Below are 22,754 nucleotides of genomic sequence, written 5' to 3'. Positions count from 1 at the left end.
CCTAACTTTACTCCTCTTCCAATGGTGGAACAATACTCTCTCCATGACGTCTTTTTTGTGTATTTTACTGTTTTACGGGCTACTGCCCTTTTCCTTTGATAATCTGAAATATTGTCTTGTGACAAGTTTTTCTTTAAAGACCTAAATGCCTTGTTTCGTTCTTTAATAGCTCTGCTACATTCCTCATTCCACCACGGAACCACTTTCTTCCTACCCTCTGTTGTTCTTTTAGGTATAGTTTTATTTGCTGCTTCTTTAATGTGCATTGTGACTTGATTTGAGCACTCCTCTATACTTCCTTCTAATGTTAACAATTGCGCTGACTCCTTACAGTAAAGCCTAAATGTTTCCCAGTCAGCTTTACCAAAGCACCACCTGGTAAATACACTTCCTTCCTGTCTACATACCTTTGTATTGATGATTGTGAAAACTGGGTAATGATCACTTCCTATGGTAGAATCACTTTTAACATACCATTCACATGATTTAACTAACCTATCCGTCACCAGTGTGAGGTCCAAACATGATTGTGTCCCCCTATTCACGTCTATTCTTGTTTTTTGTCCATCATTAAGGCAAAACAGTGATCTTTCCTCTAGCATTTCTTCTACGACATCCCCATTACTGTCTGTTTGACTGCTTCCCCAAAGGCTGTTGTGAGCATTAAAGTCACCACACCATACTTCCCTTCTATGAGCCGTCCCTGCTATTGTCTGTAAGGTTTCAATGTCCAGATTTTTACACGGGTTATAGAAATTGATAAGCTTTATGTTCCCTTCTTTCCTTGGGCTGCATATTTCTATTATGACACATTCCTTGTCGTCAGGGGATGGGACTACCCTATAGGCCAGCCCATCCCTTATGAAAGTAACACACCCTCCACCATTTTGATTGCTAACTCTATCATATCTGATAGAGCTGAACCCTGGAATCATAAAGTCTAGATGAGGTTTTAACCAAGACTCTTGCACACAAATTACATCTGGCAATGTTTGTAACTCATAGACATATTTTTTAAACTCCTGTCCATTAGCTATGAGGCTTCTAGCATTCCACTGGAGTATGTGAATTACCATTAACAACGTGCTAACCCTCATCCTGGTTGTCCGTTTCTCCCACATCTTTTGTTGCTAGTAATTCATGTATCTGGTCTGCTTTTATATCTCTAATGTTAAGGAATTTCTCCGCTGCCTGCACGATGGTTTTGATTCTGTCACTTTTCTTCTTCATCTGTGCTGCAACATTAATTGTATGGCAGATGAATGTCATAAAGTTGACTTTCTTTACCACGAGAATGCTATCATCTTCTTTAATTTCCACAGGTACTTGGCTTTGATTTTTAACCTGCCTTTCTGAAATGTTGCTACCACTCTGTACTAAGTTTCTTTGAACCCTTCCACTAGAAGCCTGATTGTTTGCTTCCGTTTCCCTAACCTTCTTTAGAGCTTCTGCATATGAGACTTTACTGAGTACTTTGACCCTCTGAGTTTCTCTGGCTTCTCTCTGCACTACACATCCACCAAACGCCGCACTGTGCTCTCCTCCACAATTACAGCATTTCATCTTTGCCTCTTTTTCACATTTCCCATACTCATGTTGGCCTCCACATCTCGCACACCTTAGTTTTCCTTTACACTGCATTGCTGTGTGTCCCATTCTTTGGCATGCATAGCATCTAAGTGGTTTTGGGATGAATTCCCTCACACTGTAGTTCATGTATCCTATTTGCACAGATTTCGGTATATTTTTCTCAAACTGAATAACTACTGAAAGTGTTTCCTTCAATGTGCCATCTCTTTTGCTCATAAGTCTGTTTGCCTCAATAACTTTTCCTCCTTTAATCTCCTTTTTAACATCATCCATAGACATATTAAGTGGAACTCCAGATATGACTCCTCTCAACATTGCCATTGCTCCTGGGATATGAGCCTTTATTTTTTCCCCACTGAGTGTCGTCATTTTAAGTATTTTTCCCTGCTGTTGCTTGCTGGTTGCTTGTATCAAAACTCGTTTGTTGTTCATAAACTTGGCAAATTTGATTTTACCCATTTCTTTCTCAATTGATTTTGTCAGTTGAATCGGGTGGTAATGCCCACCATCCCGGTTGAATTCTATTATAACTTTCCACTCCTGCTCTAGTTCTGTATTCGAAATTGCTTGTTTTTCATTTTGATTGCCTTTTGTTTTTTTGTTTAAGCCTGCTCCACTCGACCAATCCGACCAACTTTGTGTTCTTGGTCTGCTAACTTTTTCCCTCAAAGCCCTTTTCTTCCTCACAGCTTTGGTTTCCTCCCATTCCATATCAGCTCTTTGGGTCCCATCTGAGCTGGTTGACATGATGATACAGTCAATGTACAGTTTATGCTAACCAGTCCAATGCTACCGTTTCTGTATGTTTCGATGATTTCCGACTCTCTCTGAACTTTCTGCAGCGTGTCTCCAACTTCACTTTCTTCTTCTGGCTTCCTCCGTCCGTTTCCCTCCGACAACCGTCCCGTCAATCCCAGCTTTGTTCTACTTCTCAAACACGTTTTTATAAGAGCAACTTCAAGATTGTTTTCCCACCATCCACATGGCAGAGGAAAAACATTTCCTCGAGAGCGTCATCTAGTGACATGGAGGATGATAGCAGATGTGATCCATACCTGCTATCATCCAATATCATCCACTATGATCCACTTATATTGGCGGTTCTAGAACATTTTACATGGGGTGGCAAAGGGGGGGAAAAAGGTCATGCCAGGGTGGCATGGGAGGGCGGACAGGGTATTTTATACTGTATATATAACCTATTTATTGTTAAATCATGCCCTAACACAAGTGTTCTTAATGCACAAGAGAAACAAGGTGTTCAGACCAACAAGCTAAAATATAGGATAAAACAGCAGAAAATACTCATGAATAATTCTGTTTACTGTGAGTACAGTAAAAGCACTTAGTTATAATGAAGTACACAAATGACATCACCCATCTCTTAAGAAAGCTAAAGGCGACCTATGCAGCAACACAGGTGACCTGCTTGTATAACTGTATACGTTAGGGCCAGCTAATAAGCAGGGCCGTCCCTCCCTACAGGCCGATCATGCAGACTGCGTGGGGCCTCACCTCGCGGAGGGGGCCTCAACTGAGCCGAAAATGAGGCGCACCTATATGCGCTTATGCGGCGCGGCACAGTTTCGCCGCTGCGCGGCTCCACTAGCATGAGAAAGGGGACAGACGGAGTGATGATGAACACTGTGCTTTGTTTCAGGAGGAAACTCGGTTATTCAATCAGGAGAGTTTTGATATAAGAATACATATTTAATGTGATGGAGTTTTGGCGATTAGGCCCCATTGTGCAGGAGTGTGCATCCCCCCCGGGGTCTTGACAGTGGTGGTGGTGAATGGATAGTTGGGTTCGGTCTGAAGGGGAGGGGCTTAACTTGACACTGGTGGTGGTGAATGGATAGTTGGGGTTGGTCTGAAGGGGAGGGGCTTAACTTGACCCTGGTGTTGGTGAATGGATAGTTGGGTTCGGTCTGAAGGGGAGGGGCTTAACTTGAAACTGGTGGTAGTGAATGGATAGTTGGGTTCGGTCTGAAGGGGAGGGGCTTAACCTGACACTGGTGGTGGTGAATGGATAGTTGGGGTCGGTCTGAAGGGGAGGGGCTTAGCTTGACCCTGGTGTTGGTGAATGGATAGTTGGGGTCGGTCTGAAGGGGAGGGGCTTAGCTTGACCCTGGTGTTGGTGAATGGATAGTTGGGGTCGGTCTGAAGGGGAGGGGCTTAGCTTGACCCTGGATTCAGAGGGATAGGAGGTGAAAAGGGGTGGAGGAGGGTTGCGTTGAGTCACCTGAAATGACAGCAGTCAGAGGGGAGAGCAGATTTAAAAGGGTTAGCGGAGCGCTATGATAGGCTTGTGAGAATAGAGCGAAGTGATTGGTCAAGCTGGGGAGTGACGCCCCCCCCCCCTGAACAGTTATTGAGAGGAGAGAGAGAGTAGTAACATGTAAATAGTAAATGAATGAGTAAAGACAGTCTTCCTGGTTGAACTTGCGCTGAGCTTCATTTAGTCTCAGATCACTTCCACATGTTCTCCATCAGCTTCGTATGGCACCTTGGACATAACACAAGAACAACATCCTGTTTTTGTTTTTGAAAGACAAACCTTTATTAATGATCTAAACATTTAATTTAATCACACATCCCATCAGTAAAGTCTGTTCAATGATTTCATGACCAGTTTCACTTTCTCCACACCATGAATGTGTTTTAACTCAGCTATTTCAAACAGAATCAGACATGATGTCCTTATTGATTATTATCATGATAAGTTATGTTCTATAAAACATCAGAGTACCCACTTTCTATTTGGACAACAACAACAACAACAACAACAATTAGTCTGCAAAAAAATAACATTTTATTTCCCAAGCAAAGACTCTAAGCTATTTACAGGAGAATAATAAATGATGTACTTATTGATTATGATCATTACAGTAGGTAATATCATTTTAAATAAACATGTTATGATGAAATAAGTGTTATAACCATCTGGGAACTCATTTGTTAGTTAATGTTGGCAACAATAACATTTAATCTGTCAGAATAATAGATGTAATTATAAATGTCTCTGTTGTTTTAGAAAGTGGAATAAAATGTGTACAATAAAAGAAGCTCTGCTGCTTTCTCTCTGAAGACTCGTTACAAGAGAAACAACAACAAGAATCAAAAGAAATATCCAACACATATTTAGAGCAAAGTTTACAAATCAGTTCAGGTGAACAAGGATCCTCCTGAGCAGTGACAGCCTCCATGGCTACACAGACTCAGGAAGGAGCCGGAAGAAAGTCCAACATCTACAGAACAACTCATGAGAAGATGTTGAAGCCCTGCCCATAATGTTTGATTGACAGCTGATCTCTGCAGTGAAGACATGGACAATCAGTTCTGATGGACACACGGTGAGTTTAAGAAGTAGAAGAGTTCCTCCAAGGACTTCGGGCTATTTGAGTTTACAAAACTCAGCTGTGTCTCCATCATTACAATAATAAAGACATAGTCCAGCATGCAGCGGCTGAGTGAACTTGGTCTGGACTCTGCGGAGGAGAGTCATGGTTTCAGAGACGCTGTAGAAGGACAGAACACCTGCTCTGTGATCCAGGTACACTCCTACTCTGGAGGACTGAGTGAGGATATTGTTGTAACAAAATGAATAACAGTTTTGATCGCAATCTAAGGACCAAGATTTGTCATTCTTTCCAAATTCACTTTCATCCCCTGCTCTGCTGATATTCTTGTATGCGACTGCTACACAAACTCCTTTCCCTCTCCACTTCACCTCCCAGTAACAACGTCCAGTCAGACTCTCTCTACTCAGGACCTGAGGACATGCAGTGAATCTGTCTGGGTGACGAGAATAAAAGTATTGTTTCATGTATGTTGCTTTTCTGCTCCCCTCAGATAATAACAGCTCTGTGTGTGCTGTGTTTGGATCCAAAGTGATCTCCTGTGAATATGTTAAGAACCCAGCTCTGGAGGTGGGCTCTAGTGCTGCTGACAGTAAAACATCCACTTCAGTCGATAAGACGTGTGTCCATTCCTCTCTCAGGACGTCCTGTAGTTTGTCTCTGACTGCTGACAGGGCCGCCGTCACGTCCTCAAAGTATCTCAGAGGACGGATGTTGATGCTGGAGGAGTGTGTAGCTTCACTGAGGGCTGGCAGTGAGGAGGGGTAGCTGAGCAGAAACTGGTTGTGATCCTCTGTGAGAGACAGCAGCTTCAGCTCAGCGTCTCTCCTCTTCAGCTCAGAGATCTCCTGCTCCAGCTTCTCCTGGAGCTCTCTGACTCCACTCACTTCTCTCTCCTGCTGGGATCTGAGCTGCTGCTTCACATCAGAGCTTCTCTTCTCCATGAGACGGATCAGCTCAGTGAACATCTTCTCACTGCCCTCCACTGCTTTCTCAGCAGAGCCATTGACGGCCTCCACCTCCTGCTGAAGCAGCTTCACCTCCTTCTCTCTGTGCCGGATTCTCTGCTGGATCTTTAGTCGACTCCCCTCCAGCTCTCTCTGCCTCTCAGTCCTCTCTGCTGCAGCTGACACCGTGTCGTGGCCTTTGTGTTCGTCCACAGAGCAGAGATAACAGATACACTGCTGATCAGTGCGGCAGAACATCTTCATCACCTCGTCGTGACGAGAGCAGATGTTCTCCTGGAGCTTCTTGGAGGGCTCCACCAGCTTGTGTTTCTTAAAGGCAGGTGATTCATAATGAGGCTGGAGGTGTTGGTCACAGTAAGAGGCCACACACTGCAGACAGGATTTACAGGCTCTCAGTTTCCTCCTAGTGCAGACATCACAGGCCACATCTTCAGCTCCAGCATACCAGTGATCAGCAGGAGCAGCTTGGAGTCCAGTCTTCTTCAGCTCCTCCACTAAAGCTGCTAACATGGTGCTTTTCAGCAGGACAGGCCTCAGTGTGAAGCGCTGCCTGCACTGAGGGCAGCTGTGGATTAGCTCTCCATCCCAGTGGTGTGTAATACAGTCCATGCAGTAGCTGTGTCCACAGGGAATAGTCACCGGATCCTTCAGTAGATCCAGACAGATCGAACAAGAGAAGGTTTCCCGGTCCAGATGAACTCCTTTCTGCGCCATTTAATCTCTCAGTGGCAGCGTGTGTGTGAGTTTCACTTCCTGAGGGGCGCTATAAAGGGGTGAAAAGTTAGGACGATTCTAAAGGCCCGTGACTGACAGGGGTCCCACAATGTTTAGAACATTACGAAAACATTATGTAAGTAACCTTTCATCAATCCTCCAGAATTAAAATTAATAGAACGTTATATTGATAAAGTACTCACTAAATGTACGATTCATTTAGCTTATCTTCTTCCAAAAGTGAATTATCCAAAGCCTCTGTACACCCCCTTCTATTTACATGTAATGGTTTGGTCCTGTCTCCAAACGCGGTGGCACTTGAAGAGAGTGAAAGCATGTGAGGAATAAGTACTTAGCCTACGTAAGTGTGTTGTACCATGTCTCAACGACTCAAAAAGTCAGGCTCTAAGAACAGAAGAAAAAGGAGAGAAAGACAATAGAGAGGGACTAATGTTTTTCACAAGAAAAGGTGGGTGTGGTCCATGAGTGGTAGAAATTAGTCTGTTAACTAATGTTTTTATTTGACTAAACTGACATTAAAGGTGGGGCAGGTAAGTTTGAGAAACCGGCTTGAGATACACTTTGTTATATTCCATGGAATGCTCTTAAAATCCCGATAGCAATGAATATCTTAAGTGCTTTGACAAAAAATCCATAAAAAAATGTCATCTGTGGAAGCCGTAGTAGGCCTACTGCACGTTCGTGTGTGTTGGAGGAGGGGCTCTGTAAGGAAGTCTGAAGGAAGGGGCAGATTTTTTTCGGTTGTGTACTTTAAAATTCTAGCACACTCGAGCTGGTTTCTCCATTCTTACCTACCTACCTTTTAATAAATGCAGGCACATTTTTAACGCCTATTCTTACTAAATCAGTTGACTGTATATATAAATGGAGGTAGTGTCCGTGACGTCACCCATAGGATTCTGCAGAGTTGCCGAGAAGCCTTTAGTAGGCGGAGTCGGCCACTAACGGCTCGACAGCGAGGTCAGAGTCTAATCCCGCCTGCTCCAAATAAGGGCAAAGAGGCGGAGCCTGCTGCCTCCGAACTGGAAGTAAACAGAGCTAGCTCAGGGTAAGAAGTTAAGCTAACATGAAATACATGCATACCAAGTTACTGCTAACAGTGTAGTTCCCCTATATCAGGGATTGGCAACCCGCGGCCCACGGGCCGCATGCGGCTCTTTAAACCCTCTGCTCTGGCTCCCTTGAGTTTAGACAAAAATAAGAAGGAAATAAAATAAAAGTATTTGTAGGACTATTTATATTTTGTTGCACGGTTGAAAATGTTTCGTATCTTGTATTTTGAGGTGATACTGTGACACATAAATAAAAAACAAAACGGTTTTAATTAGGTCAACTAAAATATGCGTCACATCCTGCTAAAAGGCGCTCGCGCGGGGACCCCCGGCTCGATGAGGCGCTCGCGCGGGGACCCCCGGCTCGATGAGCGAACTATGGATAAATCAAAGAAAAGTACCGGAGGAACACAGGATTTAATTCTGTGTGGACAGAGTTATATGCTTTCACAGCAAACGATGCTGGTTTACCGGTATGTTTGATATGTAAAGAGAAGTTGTCAACGGTGCTGCAGCCTTTACGTATCGAGGAACAACACGGGAGAGGAAGACAGCTGACAATCTTCAGTCATAATTCAATGGGGTATGTAATTTATTTCAGAAAACACTTTTTGTTATATTCCATGGAATGCTTTTAATGTTCCGATAGCAATGAATATATTAAATGCTTTGACAATAAATACATACAAAAATTAATCTCTGGAAGCCGTAGCGCTGTAAAAAGCACGACCAATCATTTTAGCCGACCCGGCTAAAATAACTGGATGGCCTACCTGCCTGTCAGGCTTCCATCTGTGCACAAATTTATCTCGTGGCCTCATTGATGATGTGCGTTCGTGTGTGTTGGAGGAGGGAATCTGTAAGAAAGTCTGAAGGAAGAGGCCTATTTTTTCCGGTTGTGTATTTTCAAATTCTAGCGCACACGAGCTGGTTTCTCCATTCTTACCTACCCTACCTTTAACTCGTTTTAGGGTACAGCTATATGTTTTATTTATTTCAAAGTGGGCCCATTTTAATAATATTTTTTTTCCTTCAAATGTGCAGAGGATTCCCCAAGTGCTGTGTTTAATTTATTTTAAAGTAGGCCTGTATATTATTTGTAATTCTCCTTATAGGAGTTCTTTGTTTCTTATTAGAGGTTAACAGTTTTATATAATGTAATAAATAGCCTTATAAATGCAAAAAAACTGTAGTTTTTGTCTGATATAACAATAAATACAACTTAGCTATCAAGCTATGAAATATGTTTTGCGGCTCCAGACGAAAAATGTTTGGGGAAAAAGGAGCAAAATGGCTCTTTTGGTCAAAAAGGTTGCAGACCCCTGCCCTATATAAACGTTACATTCATAATCAAATGAGACAATCTGCAAGAGAACTAGCTATATTTTGTTATTCTTAATGCTTGTCATTCACACGTTAAGACAAGAAGTACCGATACATAGCAGAACAATTGTGGCGATGTTCAGCTTAATAAGCCTTGTTCAACATAATTCATTTAGCTCAGGGATGGGCAACTGGCGGCCCGCGGGCCGCATGTGGCCACCGCCCTCACTTTGTGCGGCCCGCGAGTCAATTTACAAAAATATATTGGTTTCACGGTTGTAAACAAGCAAATCATTTGAACCAGATCCCACTTGTAATTAATAATATTCACCGCTAGAGGGCGCTCCCCCCAAATTCATGAGGCCTGCAGCCAAGTGTATATTGTCTTCTGTTTACCTCGCGGCTTTCCTCCGTTAGCGGGAAAAGAAACATGAGCGCCCAAAAAAGAAAACTGAACCTAGAAAACCGTCTCTTTCAGCCAAAATGGGAAATAGATTATCTGTTTACAGAATTCAAAGGCAAACCTATGTGTTTGGTGTGTCTTGAAACTAAATCGGAAATGAAGGACTACAATTTAATTCGCCACTACAACAGCACCCATAAAGACAAATATGAAAAGCACACAGGAGTTGCCAGAGTCGCCATCGTTGCTGACCTAAAAGGGAAAATATGCCAGCAGCAGACCTTTTTTACCAGAGCCACGACTACACAGCAATCGTCTCTCACGGCGTCTTATGCCGTTTCCCTTGAGCTTGCTAAAGCTAATAAGCCCCTGTCTGACGGCGAAATGGTGAAGAGTTGTGCAGTCCAGATGGCTAAAGCATTCGGAGATGACAACATGGCTAAAAACGTTGAAACCGTCTCTTTGTCCCGTCGGACAGTGACACGAAGAATATTTGATATACAAAATCATGTCGAACAAAAGGTAAAACAAGTCATGCATGACTGTGCATACTTTTCCTTAGCGTTGGATGAGAGCACTGATGTGACTGATGTGAGCCAGCTTCTCATCTACACACGGGCCATTAACAGTTCCTTTGAAGTGCACGAGGAGTTATTGAAACTGGCTTCTTTGCATGGCACTACCAAAGGACAAGATATTTTCGCCGCTGTTGAAAATGTTGTAAGTGCGCACGGAGGATTTCACAAGCTCTCAGCTGTTGTTACCGATGGTGCGCCAGCAATGCAAGGAAAGCGCACTGGATTCGCCGGCCTCCTCCGCCAGAGTGGCGTTGACTGTCCAATACTGCACTGCATCATACATCAGGTGGGTAACATTATTGTTAGCTATTCTAATGGTTTTGAATGTGGGCATTCTTTGTAAAAAAAAAATCAGGCTAAATCAAATTTCGTTTTGATATTGCAGGAGGCTCTGTGTGCCAAATCAATGAACTTTAGCCATGTCATGGATTTAGTTACCAAGACTACTAATCTCATTCGAGGAGGGAACCGGTCTCTCAATCACAGGAAGTTTATAGCCTTTTTGGATGAAGTGAACGCCGCGTACGGTGATTTACAGATGCACACAGAGATAAGGTGGATGAGCCGTGGAAAATGCTTGGAGAGGTTTTTTGCGCTACGCGCAGAAATCCCTGTGTTCTTGGAGGACACCATCCAATGTGATACAAGTGCGTACTGCGCAAAACTCAGGAATACAGATTTTCTTCTCGACATGGCTTTCCTTGCGGACATTAACTCGCATCTTAATCACCTGAATATGCGGTTACAGGGAAGATGCCAAACCGTGTCGGATCTATATGCGCACATGAACGCATTTGTTACTAAACTGACTCTGTTTAAAGACGGATTTTCAGCCGACCGTCCTAATCTGGCGCACTTCCCGTCATGTGAAGAGATGCGCAAAGATGCCCCCGAATGTGAGAAAACATTACCCAAGTACAGAGCCGAGATAGAAGCACTGCAGCAGCAGTTTAAGAAGCGCTTTCAAGATTTCCACACCATGCAGCCACGCATCGAGTTATTCACTAACCCCCTCTCGGCTGCAATCATCGAGCAGCCCCCTGAGTTGCAGCTTGAAATGTGCGAACTACAGTCAGACCCCTTTCTAGCAAAGCGCCAGGAGAGGGGAATTTCCTTTTGGAGACTGCTACCCGAGTCCCGCTTTCCACTCCTCAGGGATTTTGCGCTGTCAATGGCCAGCATGTTTGGCAGCACTTACATCTGCGAGAGCAACTTCTCTATGATGAAGCACATCAAGTCAAGGGAGAGAAACAGACTGACAGATGAGACACTGTTCCATCTTATGCAAATCAGATGTACAAATGTTGATATGGACATTCAGTCTATTGTGCAGCAGCAGGAGAGGCCACAAGTATCTCATTAAGAGTATAGCTTACTGATCCAGCTGTGGGTGAAGTTCAGAAAAATGCATATGTTCTTGGTTTTATGTATGGAATGTGAGGGAAGCATAGAAACACAATACAAAGATGAATATTCGTTGTTAAACTCAGTGTTGGTGTTTGGTACAATAAACATTTATTGCCTATATATATTTAGTTATTTTCATTAAATTAGTAGCTAAAGTTGGCTATTTAAATGTTGTGGATATAGTATCCTGCCGATGGAAGTGAATGGTCACGAAGTGGCCCTCTGGTAGTGAGGACATTTTATTTTGGCCCTCACTATCCTCAAAGTTGCCCATCCCTGATTTAGCTAATACTACAGCAGGCGAACCAAGTCTGCGTTTCGCTGCATTCCTTGATCTCCAGTTATAACGACGGACTCCATCGCCCGGACCTAACGAAGCCGCAGTTGGCTAGCTCCGGGACGCCGGCTGGAGCTAGCCCCCTGCGGCTTCGTTAGCTCCGGCGGCCACCACTGGGATAATTGGGTCCCCTATTAACATTTGCTCCCGTTTAGCATTATGGGCGTCATAGCCATAGACTTTAAAAGTCTTACCCAAGGCTGAATCATAAACTAAAATGTATATGTATGTATAAAGGGTTACGTCCTTAGCTGGCTAATAAGTAACAAGCTAAGCTACCAAGCACACAAATGCCTGCGAACGGGATTAAAATGAATAATATTATCATTTTAGACTTCTTGGAAGTTCTGTTAGTACATTCAAGCGCACAGCACGACATTTTAATTGTCTGGTATTTGTAACAATATTCCCTAAAAGGCACAATCACCACGAACACAGCTAAAGCTAAAGGGTCAAGTACAGTACTATGACTAACTAACGTTGTAGCCTCTATGGTTGTAGCCTAGCAGAGTGGACCAGTTGCTGTTAGCTGACAGTGATGCATGTACATGTCCATCAAGGTGACCACGCCCTAATTTATGCAACACCTTTAAGACCTAATATAAATAAAAGGGTCGTGTTAGAAAACAATTCACTCACAGATTCATAATCATGAAGATGGAATCTAACTATATCGATAATAATGTTTATTGCATCCATGGGTAGAAACATGTTTTTTTTCTGCTGTAAAGTTGGGCATTTTAACATGGGGGTCTATGGAAATTGCTCCTTTCTGCAGTCAGTCCCTAGCGGCCCATGTATGAACTGCAGTGTGTTGCACTTCCGTATTGGCGTCCCGGCTGTTCCACAGAGTTTGCCGCTTGGCCAGGACCAACAGATCCATCTTTAGGCTCAGCAAGCCCTGTCCCCCCATAATGCTGAACCTGAAACAGCTTTTCTCCCAACTGAAGGAGGTGAGCAGCATTGTGTTGAATGAAGGGAGACTGGAATACAAAACAAAAAGCTAAAATCTCATTTCAATTATACATTTCAAACACAGTATTTTCCCACATAGCCAATGATCTATACAAAACAAAAAACTGCTTTTAGTCTATTTAAGATGATGGACAGTTTGAAGCGTTGAGTGACCAGTCTGTATTAGGTAAACAAAATGTAAATCACCGACATTTTGGTTATGATATTAATACTAATGTTATTATATTAAAGCAGGGGTGGGGAACCTCCAGCCCCCGGGCCGTATACGGACCGCTAGACCATTTGGTACGGCCCTCGAGGTAATTTATAAACAAAGTGGCCTGTGCCTGGTGGTGGGGCCCAATGTGATATATTTTCATGGGGCCCAAAATCCCTGGCGACGCCCCTGTGTGTGTGTGTGCAGTGAATGTGGCTCTTGTACTTTACCCACATGTTGGTTACACCCCTCCTCCTCAGTGTGGATCTGAAGGGGAGGAACCAGGAAATACAGAGTGGAGCTGGCTGCGTCTGAGAGCAGGAAGAAGAGGGAGGGCTCATCAAACTCTGATTCATTCCAGGACGAGGAGCAGCGCTCAGACTCTGACCTACACAGAGCCTCGGTTACAACCTGCTCAACATTTGAAAAGAGCTTTTAGTTGTAAAATAAGTTGGTAAACTTACAAAATCTGAAGGGGGTTAAATACTTGTTTCCTCCAGAAAACAGAATGAGGCGGAGAAGTGTGTGTGTGTGTGTGTGTGTGTGCGCGTGTGTGTGAGAGAGAGAGAGAGAGTGATTAAAATATCCCAATTGCTTTTACAATAAATAAACATTGAATGTGTTTAATTGAACAGTAAAGGGTTTTAACGTTAGTGGCAGGTTGTGTGTGAGAGAGAATAAATAAGACAGCCCAATATTTAAAAAAAAATATTGAGCAAATTTCGCAACTTCCCGCAATTTCACCGCATAAAATCACACAAAACCCTGCATGTTTAATCGCATAATCAAGGATCTTAGCCCGCATAATCAATGATCTTAGCCCGCATAATCAAGGATCTTAGCCCGCATAATTAAGGATCTTAGCCCGCATAATCAAGGATCTTAGCCCGCATAATCAAGGATCTTAGCCCGCATAATCAAGAATTGTTGCCCGCGTTTTTCTGGAGGGTCTTACTTTAGCCGGGCCGGTTCAGATGATTGGTCGTGCTTTTTACTGTACTACGGCTTCCACAGATTAAATTTTTTTATGGATTTTTTGTCAAAGGACTTCAGATATTCATTGCTATCGGGATCTTAAGAGCATTCCATGGAATATAACAAAAATTATTACGATAAACGATAATATTGTCGGCACTGTTGTGTGACTATTTTAGACCACTGACATAATGATAATATATAATAATAATTCAAGTATCCTTTCAAACTGCTAGTCACATCCTCATGGAAATGGAAATTTATCGAGTTCATTTTTATTTATCGTACGATAAGTCAATGAATTGCTTATCGCGACAGGCACACAATAAAACAGTGGAAACAAACCTGTGTTTGACTTTCATTAGTGAATGAAACATTGTGTCCTTTATAGTCTGTGTCCAATATTGTGTATTTGTATATATCCTATATATATGCTAAGGTCCCGCTGCTGATACGATAGCAGTCATTTAGTGCGCATATGTGCAATTAAACCCATGATATCAAAATCTCACTCCAGCCAGGTACCCAAAGTTGGCAACCCTGCTAAATGGTCTAATGGTCATTGGTGCGAGGTGTGGGGCGAAACTCACGGATGTGATTTCAAAACAAAAGCACTTGTTGGCTTGGAACTGTGATAATATTATAAGTACATTTACTCAAGTACTGTACTTAAGTATACATTTGAGGTACTTGTACAAGTGGTAGTCCCTCACCAGTGTTGAACACAAAGGCATAGTCGGTTTTCTTCTTTCTAAGGTGTTTGACGGGTTCAGCTGACAGATTTTATAATAACTATTTTCTGCTTTAAAGGACTTTCCATATTAGACTCCTCTATCCTTCACTTGTTGACAGGATTAATGAAATTAATTATTTATGGAAGAGTCACTGCAATATGTGTTGTAATTAATACACTTTTTCACAGTGTATGCAACAGCCCTTCACCCCTCATTTATTCAAAAGCAGGATATTAAAATAAATTAGTTTTCCTGACAGATTCCAAGTTAACACACGCACAACGATTAAACTGTCTCTTCAAGGATAACTAACTTTAGACGGACACACTGAGAAAATATTGCTGTATTGTTCAGATGAATCAGTATATTAGTTCCACTCAAGGGTGTAGTTTTATATTATCTGGCTCCACATCTGGACATCACAGTGGATGAGTGACACATGTAAACATCAGAGTGGATAAACTCAAGTCTGTAGTATGAAAACGATGGCGGGTCATGTCCATGTAGCTGTTTAACAAAACCTGTGTGTGTGTGTGTGTGTGTGTGTGTGTGTGTGTGTGTGTGTGTGTGTGTGTGTGTGTGTGTGTGTGTGACTGTGCTGTCGTTCCTGAGCTCAGCCTATTCTGGTCCCCCCCTCTTATAGCAGAGAAATGTGGGCTGACACAGCAGTGAGTTTTAACAAAGCCCAGCTGGCAGGCTTTGTTATGTAAGCGCTGTTCCTGTCGGTGCGTTACAGGAATAATCCACCAGAAAAAAACGTAATACTGTCATTAAAACAGACCGCGGTGCCGTGTCCTTAACATAGGGTCGGATCTGTTCCAAAATGAATGAATGAACACTGAAGGAAATGTAATTCTGAGTTAAGCTCGGTGGAAGTCTTTAAAAAAAAAAACTTGTAGTCTTTTAGGAAGCAAACTCCTGCTCTCTGCTGCACTTTCTCAATGCTTTGCGATGCATTTTAACCTGTCATCTGATTGTGTGTTGAATTTGCATTATCTTCCTTTTAATGCACAATGTCATCGTTGTACCGTTAATCTAAATGTATTTTTTATATATCTATATGCTATTTTTAGTGTTTTTATGTCTTTTACTGGTGACTGTATTCTGTGTGATATCAATGTTCTGTGAAATGTCTATGTGAAGCAAATTGAACTGCACTTATTGTATGATAGGTGCTATACAAATAAAGATTATTATTATTATTATTAACACATAAGTGCCTCCATTCACATAACATTTTTCCATGCACAAACACATATTGTTGTATATATGTAACAATAATCCACATAAAGGTGAATAATACAAACGGCTTTTTATAGTGTATTTCCTTTTTGTAGGTTTGACACTGATATCATTACATCAATGCATTCAAAAACAAAGCCCAACCACATAGGTTAACTTAAAATGTGGTGCTGATGCTAAAATATTACAAAGTCTTATTGACTTTCCGATTGAAAATGCCTCTAAAACTGAATTTAAACACATGCAGTTCATGCTTTTACTTACAAACAGAGCACATGGTGTGAAAACGTTTGAGAAACACTGCTGTAGAAGCTTCATTAAGACTGTACAACTGAATGATACTCTATGCAGTTCATGCTTTTACTTATCAGCGTATATGCACATGTCCCCTTTGCTAGCTATGTACGAATAATGGATTTTTAACCAAATTAGTAATAATGTCCAAACTAACTTTAAAATAGGCATTTTCCACCGAGAATAAAAACGAAGTTCGGCCATGTTTTTTTTTTCTGCAGGGAGAAATTTGAAGATCACGTGACATAGACGCCAGCCATTGGAATGAATGGAATGCAGTTGGAGGTCAACCAATCACAGAGCTTGAGAACTAATCAGGGGACTTGTCAAACAGAGCACGTGGTGTGAAAAAGTTTGAGAAACACTGCTGTAGAAGCTTCATTAAGACTGTACAACTGAATGATACTCTATGAGCTACTTTAGGGTTCAAATGTCCCGTACTGCAGAGATGAAATGAGGTTAAACCAGTTTATGGAGGGCTGATGAGGAGTGGCTGGTGTTTGTGGTGAACAGAGAGAACTAACCAGGAAACACTTTCTTATTCTTCCTCACTGCAGAGAGACAGACAGACTGAGAATAAGACGATCAGACGGACTGTACTTCCTGTCTGCTGTGTTTCAGCTTCACTCGGAGACAACATGGCTTCCAGGTTAGAGGAAGATCTCTGCTGTCCGGTCTGTCAGGACGTCTTTAGAGATCCTGTTTTTCTGTCCTGTAGCCACAGCCTCTGTAAAGCCTGTCTGCAGACCTGGTGGACGGGGAAAGAAGTAAAGGAGTGTCCAGTTTGTAAGACAAGGTCATGGATGGATCATCCCCCCTGCAACCTGGCATTAAAGAACCTGTGTGAGACCTTCTTACTGGAGAGAGATCAGAGACCTCCAGAGGCTCTCTGCACTCTGCACTCTGAGAGACTCAGACTCTTCTGTCTGGACCATCAGCAGCCAGTGTGTGTCGTCTGCAGAGATTCAAAAACACACACCAACCACAGCTTCAGACCCATCGATGAAGCTGCTCAGGATCTCAGAGAGGAGCTCCAGAAGTCTCTGCAGCCCTTTCAGGAGAAACTGGAGCTCTTTGAAGAAGTGAAAGTGGAGTTTGATCTAACAGCAGGTCACATGAAGGTCCAGGCTCAACACACAGAGACGCAGATTAAGGAGCAGTTTAAGAAGCTTCACCAGTTTCTAGAACAGGAAGAGGAGGTCAGGATGGCTGCACTGAGGGAGGAAGAGGAGCAGAAGAGGAAGGTGATGGAGGAGAAGATGGAGGCTGTGAGCAGAGAGATAGCAGCTCTTTCACTCACAGTCAGAGCCACAGAGGAGGAGCTGAGAGCTGAAGACGTCTCCTTCATGCACAGCTACAAGGCTGCAGTGGAGAGGCTGCAGCGCCCCCTGCTGGAGGATCCACAGCAGCCATCCGGAGCTCTGATAGACCAGGCCAAACACCTGGGCAACCTCAGCTTCAACATCTGGAGCAAGATGAAGGACATGGTGACCTACTCTCCTCTCATCCTGGACCCAAACACTGCTGATCCATACCTCATCCTGTCTGAAGATCTGATCAGTGCGAGAGGAGAAGAGGAGGAACAGGAACTTCCTGATAACCCAGAGAGGTTTGATTTTGAATGGTCTGTCCTGAGTACTGAGGGCTTTAACTCAGGGACTCACAGCTGGGATGTCCAGGTTACAGACAGTACATTCTGGTATCTGGGTGTGTTAGCAGAGTCTGTCCAGAGGAAGGGAAGCATAGACTCTGGATTATGGGGAATAAGTTTCTTTGAAGGTAAATACTCAGCAGAGTCTTCATCAGAACCAGACATTCCTCTCAGCCTGCAGACGGAGCTCCAGAAGGTCAGAGTGAATCTGGACTGGAACAGAGGAAAGTTGTCGTTCTCTGATCCTGACACTAACACACACATACACACCTTCACACACACTTTCACTGAGAGGATGTTTCCATACTTTAACACTGAGGAGGAAGTGAAGATATTACCACTGAAGGTGTGTGTGACAGTGGATCAGAGCAGGTAGAGATAGAGAGGATTGTTAGCTCCATATTTCTTATCTCTTAAAGGGGAGATAAACTGCATGTAGCATCTGCAGCTGCACCTCCTGCTGTCTCATTATAACAGACGTGTTTATTTTTGGTGCACTGGTTATTTTAATATCATGTTTTCCGTGCAAATGAACTTTTCTGAAGCTTTTTTGTTAGTTTAACTTAAATTGGTTCTTCCTACATATGATATGCTTTTGAAAAGGTGATCCAGACACAATCAGAACTTTCCATCAAGCCACTTTTAGTGACATCTCTAACTCATTATCTTTTCATTGACTTGTTGTGATGACTTGTTTGGCTTCTGTTGATTTTGTGAGACTCGTGTTTAACCAATATAAAATGAAAAGCGTTCTACATATTGTGGTGGAAATCCTTGAAATAAACTAGTCAAAGAGCGACCTGTTATCGATCAGGAAACGACAGCGAAGCATCTGGGTGTCTTTTCTGGCATTTATTCTGAGAACAAAAACAACATTCTCTTTACATCCGTTGCAAATCCTCAGCAGTGCTCACTTCAGTGTCTTTAGTATTTATTTATACATATTAGCTTATTTATACAATGAGAAATTATTAAATGACCAAGAAAATCTTATTTTTAAGTAACCACACAAAATACAAACACAAACATACCTGAGAACAAAAACAACATTCTCTTTGCATCTGCGTTGCACATCTTCACAAAAGAAAAGAAATTAAAGTCAGAAAGTGTTAACAAAGAAAATGACACAGATCGCGTCTATTTCCCGCCAAAACCACACCGTAAATATCACTCAAAAATACAATTTCCCAAATTGACACTTAACAACATACATCACTTTCATAAACTTACATTTACCACACAAAATTGTAATGAACTGTAACACAATTCGTAGCACAGCTTACCCTCAGCAGTGCTCACTTCAGTGTGAGGGGAAGCGGAAATTACATACAGGAAGTAGAAAACGATGTGCAACGGGAAAGTGTTCCCACTAGAACCATTACTCAAAAATATTAAAAAGAAACAATTTTATAGAAATAAAATTCACAACTTATTGTAAATCGTAATTTATAAGCTAATAATTATTTATACACATGTTTAACTCTGTTACACTCACCCCCACTGAATTTGACTGAATATGAGCATAGACTACATAATAGTCACTTGGCATTACACCACATCACAGAATAAACAACACCGAGGGGTTTTACATAAAACAAACCAACATGAAATATATCCCTTAAGTGAAGGGAGTATGAGAGCAGCGCTTATCTCTCAACCCAGCAACTGGTAACAGGGTGCCTTATACACCCCCACTAAAACCCCTACACACAGTAGTACAGCTCATCACAAAAGAACATCAGCAGAGTGTAACATCAAAGTCAATATCTCGGAAAACAAACAAAATAGAAATAAACACATATTACTGTCCAAGACCCTTAAACGGTAAAAGCTCAAAATACAGCCCTACAAACAGACTTAACATTAAACCTGACCGGAATAACGTCCTGTCGGGACATGGTCTGTATCAGTCTCACTTGTGATCGAGAGTCCACAGCAGTCACAAACCCAGAAACACAGGATACAGTGTCATCCGGCAAAACCGAGATGCCTCTGGGTTTAGAGGACGTACTCTGCAGGTCAGAAACAACAACTTCTGATGGACTTGGTGTGGACAGTTCTGTGATCCATGCTATGGTTCTCCTTTCAGAATCCACAGAGTTCGGACCAGTCAACGGGCTCTGACTTTCACCATCAGGCACAGATGAGTTCATGTCACATTCAACATCAAGACTCCCACTGGCTGCACTAGGAGACACTCCACCACTCTGAGATTCGGACTCTTCATTTACCCTCACGAGGACAGCCTCTGAAGTCGATGAATGTGTAACAGGCTCGGATAAAGCAAGTTCAGATGTTTCACTAACGTCTGATCCGTCTCCTACAGGGAGAAAACTAACCAGCATCAACAGGTTCCTGTGGATTACTTTCTGTGAATAGAATAAAATAGAGAATAGAGAACGGAGGAGTGTAAACACATGTAATGACGGATGAATGAAGGAGAAATTAACATAAAATATTTAGTTACGTTGGGTTTTTAGCACCTGGCTGATAGGGGCGCAAGGTTTGTTATTACTTTAATTAATATGTGTATTGATATTATGTGGTGTTATTTCGTAGTTTTGCAGAGTTTTGAGTCAATGCTTTTGAATTAGCAAAACTGCTATATTAGTCTACATGTGTTCTGCTCTGTTAGTTAGGGGGCAGTAGTGAGCTATAATTGCATTTGTATTAGAAATGTAACGTTTATAAATGCAAGAAATGGAGATGTTTTATCTGTGAGATGGTGGCTAATTATTGTGTTTTCTTTCTTTTCTTAGCTCTTACGTTGGTACGTTGATACTTAATGTATACATGCAAGAGTGTACAATAAAAGGATACCATCAGTTCGAGAGTATGACCATTATTCAGCTGGGGACCCTACATTGACCATCCCAAGGAAAGATCTTATCCTCTTCTGAGACGGTGTCTTGCCATCCAGCTCCATGAGGTCTGCACTTGTCATGTTCGCGATGCTCTCCACCTTAGATGGATCAGTTGAAACACCATTCTCACCAATGATATGGCCGAGAAACTTCACTGTTCTCCGCAGGAAGAAGCACTTCTTGGGGTACAGCTTGAAGTTGTGACCGTGTAGCCTGCTAAACACCATCTCAAAGCGATGTATAGCTGTCTCCTCATCAGGTGCAAACACCAGCAAATCATCCAAGTAGCACAGCAAGCTCAGATAATTTTGGTCACCAAAGATACTGGTCATCATGCGCATGAAGCTGCCGAGACTGTTGCATAGACCTTGTTGCAGCCGGTTGTACTCTAACAGGCCCATTGGCGTTGTAAAGGCTGAGTACTTCCTGTCATCCTCGTGAAGGGGCATGTTGTAACAACCTGAGGTCAAATCCATCGTACTGAACAGACAGTTGCCTCCCAATGCTGCCAAACAATCCGCTTGGTGGGGGAGAGGGTGGGCATCCTTCAGCGTCCTCTTGTTCAACCACCGAAAATCTGTGCAGATGCGGAGATCCCCATTTTTCTTCCAAACTAGCACCAAAGGGGATGCATATTCACCGGTCGATTTCCGGATGATCTCTTTCTCCATCTCATTCAGCACTTGGCGTAGCTTTTGGTACTGACCAGGGGGCACTCTCCTGTATGGGAGCCTGAACGGTCTGTTGTCTGACAGGTGAATGCGGTGAACGAAAGCCTTCGCCTCACCACAGTCCAGATTATGACGTGAAAATATGGGTATGGGAACAGGGGTGGGCAAACTTTTTGGCTCGGGGGCCACTATGAGTTTTAAAATTTAACAGACGAGCCGGGCCAGTAGCAGATCGGTGAAAAAAAATACCTCAACCCAATTGAGATGCTGTGGCATGACCTCAAGAGAGCGATTCACACCAGACATCCCAAGAATATTGCTGAACTGAAACACTTTAGTAAAGAGGAATGGTCCAAAACTCCTCCTGACCGTTGTGCAGGTCTGATATCAACTATAGGAAACGTTTGGTTGAGGTTATTGCTGCCAAAGGAGGGTCAACCAGTTATTCAATCCAAGGGTTCACATACTTTTTCCACCCTGCACTGTGAATGTTTACATGGTGTGTTCAATAAAAACATAAAAACATATAATTGTTTGTGTGGTTTTAAGCAGACTGTGTTTGTCTATTGTTGTGACTTAGATGAAGAACAGAACACATTTTATGACCAATTTATGCAGAAATCCAGGAAGTTCCAAAGGGTTCACATACTTTTTCTTGCAACTGTAGATCTTAATAACACCAAAGTCGTGGACTGAGAGTTTGTCAGTAGTCACCTTTGAATTTCTGTAACTCTGTCAGGTTTAACTACTGTCACATGTGGGATGTCATGTCTGGTAGTCTCACATTGTGTATTGTTATTCACAGAAGCAGAATTACAATCAGTATTGTTAGAAATTAAAATCAATGTTTTGATGGTATAATGTAGCTTAAACATACCGTCAGTTTTAATGCTCTTTTATACTGAAAAACCAGAAATTCTTGTGCACAAGCAGTTAAGCTTTTATTCTGAAAATCCTTCATCTACGGTTAGCATTTAGCATGTGGCTAATATACGAATTCCTAAAGAGGTGAATTGAGAAGCGAAATGACGTGGTGTGGTGAAAACCGAAACCTACTGATTTAACACTACAACGATAGATGTCGAGATACTACCATGTTGAATATTAAATGAAAGTACAGTTTATTTGAATACATTATTGTTTACAGACGAGAGTAGCATGTGACAACATCCGGAATGACCGGAAACCAAACGAGCCGAGAAGTATTGTTTAGAGCAGGCATCCTCAAAGTCCGGACTCCGGTCCGGATCCGGACCGAACGACAACTGTCTCTGGACTCTGAGCGAAATTATACTTTTCATATGTATTATCTGTATTATCTGTGTTATTTTTGAGACAACGCAACGAGTCAAAATTCTCCGCTGTGTACAAACAGCGCTCTATCTGTCTGTCTGTCTGTG

At 42.4% G+C, this 22,754-nt stretch overlaps 2 protein-coding genes across 5 annotated transcripts; one reads left to right on the top strand and one right to left on the bottom strand.

Moving 5' to 3' along the window:
• Positions 1–4,088: 4,088 nt before the first annotated feature.
• On the bottom strand, positions 4,089–6,882 carry LOC307025757 (E3 ubiquitin/ISG15 ligase TRIM25-like). The gene has a single exon (XM_079660613.1). It carries the CDS (start codon positions 6,629–6,631, stop codon positions 4,985–4,987), a length of 1,647 nt encoding a protein of 548 aa, XP_079516739.1. The 5' UTR covers positions 6,632–6,882; the 3' UTR covers positions 4,089–4,984.
• A 7-nt stretch (positions 6,883–6,889) lies between these two features.
• LOC307025758 (nuclear factor 7, ovary-like) lies at positions 6,890–18,642 on the top strand. 4 transcript variants are annotated; one of them, XM_079660617.1, is made up of 2 exons: positions 6,890–7,100; positions 16,726–18,642. In XM_079660617.1, exon 2 carries the CDS (start codon positions 16,807–16,809, stop codon positions 18,193–18,195), a length of 1,389 nt encoding a protein of 462 aa, XP_079516743.1. In that variant the 5' UTR covers positions 6,890–7,100; positions 16,726–16,806; the 3' UTR covers positions 18,196–18,642. The 4 variants fall into 4 exon arrangements, with proteins under 4 accessions (XP_079516743.1, XP_079516741.1, XP_079516742.1 ...); XM_079660615.1 differs by having other exon boundaries at positions 16,390–18,642; XM_079660616.1 differs by lacking the exon at positions 6,890–7,100 and adding an exon at positions 8,069–8,287.
• The last annotated feature ends 4,112 nt before the right edge of the window (positions 18,643–22,754 follow it).

Source organism: Notothenia rossii, assembly GCF_949606895.1.
Source record: "Notothenia rossii genome assembly, chromosome: 11".
In the NCBI taxonomy this organism is placed as follows: domain Eukaryota; kingdom Metazoa; phylum Chordata; class Actinopteri; order Perciformes; family Nototheniidae; genus Notothenia; species Notothenia rossii.
This window is presented reverse-complemented; position numbering and strand designations above follow the sequence as displayed.